This window comes from Odocoileus virginianus, unplaced genomic scaffold, assembly GCF_023699985.2.
Source record: "Odocoileus virginianus isolate 20LAN1187 ecotype Illinois unplaced genomic scaffold, Ovbor_1.2 Unplaced_Scaffold_19, whole genome shotgun sequence".
NCBI lineage: Eukaryota > Metazoa > Chordata > Mammalia > Artiodactyla > Cervidae > Odocoileus > Odocoileus virginianus.
The window spans coordinates 814,404-820,356 of NW_027224281.1; the positions used below are offsets into that span (position 1 = coordinate 814,404).

General features: G+C 38.0%; 1 protein-coding gene across 1 annotated transcript; it reads right to left on the bottom strand.

Annotated features, from left to right (window-relative positions):
• Nucleotides 1-4,396: 4,396 nt before the first annotated feature.
• On the bottom strand, nucleotides 4,397-5,305 carry LOC110133110 (olfactory receptor 10G9-like). The gene has a single exon (XM_020886857.2). The coding sequence runs from the start codon at nucleotides 5,303-5,305 to the stop codon at nucleotides 4,397-4,399; it is 909 nt and encodes a 302-aa protein (XP_020742516.2).
• Between the last annotated feature and the right edge of the window lie 648 nt (nucleotides 5,306-5,953).

Below are 5,953 nucleotides of genomic sequence, written 5' to 3' on the forward strand. Positions count from 1 at the left end.
CAACAGTATTTTTCAGAGAACTAGAACAAATAATTTCACAATTTGTATGGAAATACAAAAAAAAACTCAAATAGCCAAAGCAATGTTGAGAAAGAAGAAATGGAACTGAAGGAATCAACCTGCCTGACTTCAGACTATACTACAAAGCCACAGTCATCAAGACAGTATGGTACCAGCACAAAGACAGAAATATAGATCAATGGAACAGAATAGAAAGCCCAGAGATAAATCACACACCTATGGACACCTTATCTTCAACAAAGGAGGCAAGAATATACAATGGAGAAAAGACAATCTCTTTAACAAGTGGCACTGGGAAAACTGGTCAACCACTTGTAAAAGAATGAAACTAGAACACTTTCTAACACCATACACAAAAATAAACTCAAAATGGATTAAAGATCTAAATGTAAGACCAAAAACTATAAAACTCCTAGAGGAAACCATAGGCAAAACAAACTCTGACATAAATCACAGCAGGATCCTCTATGACCCACCTCCCAGAGTAATGGAAATAAAAGCAAAAATAAATAAATGGGACCTAATTAAGCTCAAAAGCTTTTGCACAACAAAGGAAACTATAAGCAAGGTGAAAAGACAGCCTTCAGAATGGGAGAAAATAATAGCAAATGAAGCAACTGACAAAGAATTAATCTCAAAAATATACAAGCAGCTCATGCAGCTCAATTCCAGAAAAATAAACAACCCAATCAAAAAATGGGCCAAAGAACTAAATAGACATTTCTCCAAAGAAGACATACAGATGGCAAACAAATACATGAAAAGATGCTCAACATCATTCATTATTAGAGAAAGGCAAATCAAAATCACAATGAGGTACCATCTCATGCCAGTCAGAATGACTGCTATCAAAAAGTCTATAAACAATAAATGCTGAAGAGGGTGCGAAGAAAAGCAAACCCTCTTAAACTGTTGGTGGGAATGTAAACTAGTACATCCACTATGGAGAGCAGTGTGGAGATTCTTTAAAAACTGGAAAAAGAACTGCCATACAACCCAGCAATCCCACTGCTGAGCATACACACCAAGGAAACCAGAATTGAAAGAGACACGTGTACCCCAATGTTCATTGCAGCACTGTTTACAATAGCTAGGACATGGAAGCAACCTAGATGTCCACTGGCAGATGAATGGATAAGAAAGCTGTGGTACATATACACAATGGAATATTACTCAGCTATTAAAAAGAATGCATTTGAATCAGTTCTAATGAGGTGGATGAAACGAGCCTATTATACAGAGTGAAGTAAGTCAGAAAGAAAACACCAATATAGTATATTAACACATATATATGGAATTTAGAAAGATGGTAATGATGACCCTATATGCAAGACAGCAAAAGAGACACAGATGTAAAGAACAGACTTTTGGACTCTGTGGGAGAAGGTGAGGGTGGGATGATTTGAGAGAAGAGTGTTGAAACATGTTTATTACCATCTGTGAAATAGATTGCCAGTCCAGGTTTGATGCATGAGACAGAACACTCAAAGCCGGTGCACTGGGTTGACCCTGATGGATGGGATGGGAAAGGAGGTGGGAGAGCGATTCAGGATGGGAGACACAGGTACACCCATGGCTGATTCATGTCAATGTATGGCAAAAACTGCTACAATATTGTAAAGTAATTAGTCTCCAATTAAAATTAATAAATTAACTTACAAAAATAAATAAATAAGATAATTTTTCTATAAAGAGTAAGGTAGCACTCAAAATTTGGTTTTTACTAATGGTTTTTCTGCTTTATTTGTTGAAAGCACTATACTTTCCCCTTTGAAATGCTTTGGCATATTGATTAAACATTGTCTGAGTGACATGTGTGGGTGTGGATCCACATTCTGCTCCATTGACCTACTTGTCAGTACTTCATGCCAGGTGTGCAAACTTGATTACTATGATTTACAGTACTATCACAGTTTTTAAACATGTGGGTTTTATGTTTCCATGATGACTATATGCACCTTCACTCCCAAATCCTCCAGCTGCCCCTTTGTTATTCAAATGAATGTTTTCAATTCCTCATTTCCTTTTAATCGCCTACAAATATTCCATGGATGATGTTTACATGTCATCTCTGTGGTGGAATAGTTCAGTGGCATGAAGAAACTAGAAGAGCAACAGCTTTGGTCCTTGAATCCTTTGCTCCCAGGACCATGTCACTGAGAAGCAGCCACTTTCATAAGCACCTTCTCTGGGACTCCTTAAATTTACAGTCTCTGCAAAGGTCTTTTCGTGGTATTGTAAGAAATGATTCTGTAAGGTTCAATAGCAGATTTGTGTAAATCTTCTTGGACTTAACTTTGGAAACATAGGAAGGGCAGTGGTTTTCCTTTACTGATCTGGCCCCTTTATTCTGCTCAATAGAAGTTTTCTTCTCCAGGTTTAGGAAATGGATGTTTAAAAAGCCACCAGAAACCAAAGAATGTTGTGGCTAATCGTCTCCTTGCTTACTAAATCTGTAGGCTTTTCTTGCCTTGTCTCCTAGGCTACACTATCAACCAGGTGATTTTACCTGAAACTTTCATGGGTATTTCATTCAAGTAATTCCAGAGTTATACGTTTCATTCTATCCTAAGAACTTACCCTTATCACATTCTCTGTGTGTTGAGTTTTATCACAATTACCAAAGTGTATTAACCTTCTCTAGCAGCTTTACCTTCTCATGAAGTTGGCCCTTCACCATCCATTGCACCATCTTGATTCTTACTATTACTGCCTGAAGGTAAAGAATCCACCTGCAATGCAGGAGATATGGGTTAGAACCCTGGGTTGGGAAGATCCCCTGGAGAAGGGAAAGGCTACCCACTCCAATATTCTGGCCTGGAGAATTCCATGAACTATACAGTCCATGGGGTCGCAAAGAGTTAGACACAACTGAGTGACTTTCACTTTCACTGCCTGAACCTGGGTTTTCATTTTTTTTTTCTTTTCCTAATATGCAGTTGAAAAAGCTCTTTAGTTGATCTTTCTGCCTTAAGGCTTACCTTCCTCCCATCTTTCTTCACACACTAATTACATCTCTAAATATAAATATGGTCATATGACAGTTACATTGGCTGTATTTCAATTACTCTCCCAATTTTGAGAGATAAGAATCCTTCATCCTAGTATTGTATATATGTTCCTTCATAATTAGTCTGATTTTTATGACTGTTTCTTAAACACCCTATTCTTCTTGTATAATTATAAAGACTACAAGCTCCTTGAGGTCTATGTCTGTTTAGTCTTTGTACTCACAGTTTGTACCACATAGTAGCCACTAAATACATATTTATATATTGAATAAATATTGATTCACTCAGAAAAGCAAAAAAAAAAAGAACACAAAAAAAACTAAATAAAAAACCCTCAAAGTTATTTTATCTATTTCTTTAACAAAATAACAATATTTGATAGCTTTATTGAGTGGTCAATATTCACATCAGCTAAAACATCATCATATAAGAGATCCTTATGGTCTTGGAACTGCTCAATATATATATTGACTGTGATGGTGGATACACAAACCTACAGGAGTTGAAACTATGTACAACTTAACATACACACACATAAATAAATCTGGGAAAATCTGAATAATCTGTGATTTATATCAATGTCCAAATCCTAGTTGTGGTATTATGGTACAGTCTGCTAATCATTATCATTGGGGGAATCTGGGCAAGGATTCTCTCTGTATACAAGGAATCTCTCTCTGTATTATTTCTTATAACTTTATATTACAGTTATACCAATAAAAATTTCAATTAAAAAAGACACTGACTTTTATTTACCTTTTGTGTCTTCATTAAAAATCTAAATAACTTTCAACATGGTTTTGTTTCATACATATTATTATAGTATTTTGAGTCTTCCAGTGAATTTCCAAGTTAAAACAATTAATGAGTCTCCTCCTGGGCACCCATGACACCTACCTCAATGTACCTTATTTGATGCTGCATTTATTTTTCTCCCTTACCCAACAATGACCTTTGTGAAAGTAGAGATTTTGGTCTTTCTGTGTTTCTATTGTTTACAATGTGCTTTGTGCTGTGTGCTCTGTGCTAAGTTGCTTCAGTTGTGTCGAACTTTTTGTGAACCTATGAACTATAGCCTGTCCATGGGATTTTCCAGGCAAGGATACTGGAGTGGGTTGCCATTTCCTTCTCCAGAGAACTTCTCTTAAATTATTGCCATTAAAAGGCTGCTTAAGCTGGAACTCTGCACGGGAGAAAAAGTGAAAGATTACTGTTTTCATTAAAGAATTAATTGAAATGTCCCTAAAAAGTATCAGTTCTTTTTTTTTTTTTAGTATAAATTCTTGTTGGTGTTTAACTTAATTATAAATAAAAGTTAGTCATATCTGATCTGTGTTGATTATTTACTTTGAGTAAATACTGACTCACTTTTTCAGTTTCAACAGGGATTTCTTCATTTCCTTGTTCCTCAGGGTGTAGACCACAGGGTTCAGAAGGGGTGTCAACACAGTGTAGAAAACAGCCACAATCCTATCCACAACCTTGGAGCCTGGTCTCAGGTAAATGAAAACAAGGGGAACATAGAAGCAAAGGACCACAGTGCAGTGGGAGGCACAGGTCTGGAAGGCTCTCCCTCTCCCCGCCGAGATGCAGATCTTCAGGATGGAATGGACGACAGACATGTAGGACAGCACAGTAAGAAGAAAGCAGCCCAAGGTCACCAACCCAATGTTGACAAAGATCACCATCTCCACGGTGGACGTGTCTGCACAGGCCAGTTTGAGGATAGACGGTGCATCACAGATGTAATGCTGGATCTGGTTGGGTCTGCAGAAGGGCAAACGGAATGTCGGTGTGGTTTGGGCAGCAGAGTGCAGAGAACCACTGAGCCACGTGATTGTGGCCAGGATGGCACATGTCCTCCCACTCATCATGCTGGCATACCTGAGTGGGTAACTGATGACCAGGAAGCGGTCATAGGACATGACGGTGTAGAGGAAGCACTTGGTGCTGCCCAGAAAGTCAAAGGAGTAGAACTGGGCCACGCAGCTGGAAAAGGAGATAGGACTGCCTTCAGGAGATACTAGGGTCATCAGCATTTTCAGCGTAGTGACCGTGGAGTACCTCATGTCAACGAAGGACAGATTGCTCAGGAAGTAGTACATGGGGGTGTGCAGGTGGGGATTCACTATAATCACTAGCATGATGAGAAGATTTCCCACCACAGTGAGGACATAGATCACCAGGAAGATTCCAAAGAGGAATGTGTCCAGCTCTGGAGAATGCGGAAGGCCCGAGAGGATGAACGTCGTCACTAGGCTCACATTTGTCATTATGTCCTCTGTATGGTACTCTGTTCCTACAGGAAGGACAGCAAATCCAACACTTAATATGAGAACATACTTAATATGAGAACATATTTCGATATGAAATATACCAACTGCATCTTAGCTTATAGAGAAAACAATGGATAAATTTTTCTTTATCTTTTACAAAGATAGCAGATAGCATGTTTGCTTCATCATGGGGCTCTGAGGAGGAATGGTTGTTTCTCTATTGCAGAACCTAAATCACCCAATAGAAAAGAATAAGCCAAATTAAAAAGAGGACTAAATTTATATGAAATCAGCTAAATAGAAAAGAGGAGTAAATTTTATAGTGTTTTTTTCTGTAGAATTAGGAAAGATATACCCAAACTAGCTACTTTTCAGAGTTGGTAGCTACTCTAAGAATAAAGCCTCTCTCTCTTTCCCTTTTTCTTTTTCTCTTTCTGTTTTTCTGTAATATACATGCCTTTGCAGACACCATAGAAACAGACAGAAATATATGCCACATACACACATACTTCCAAACATACAGATTTTGTCTGTTGATCATCAGAGAGTTTCCACAATAAATATAAGATCCTAAAGATTTCCCCAGTGGCTCAGTCAGTAAAGAATCTGCCTGAAATGCAGAAGACATGGGACTTGATCTCTAGG

Excerpts from the sequence above, each read along its gene's own strand:
- LOC110133110 (XM_020886857.2), bottom strand. The coding sequence starts at position 5,305 with ATGACAAATGTGAGCCTAGTGACGACGTTCATCCTCTCGGGCCTTCCG.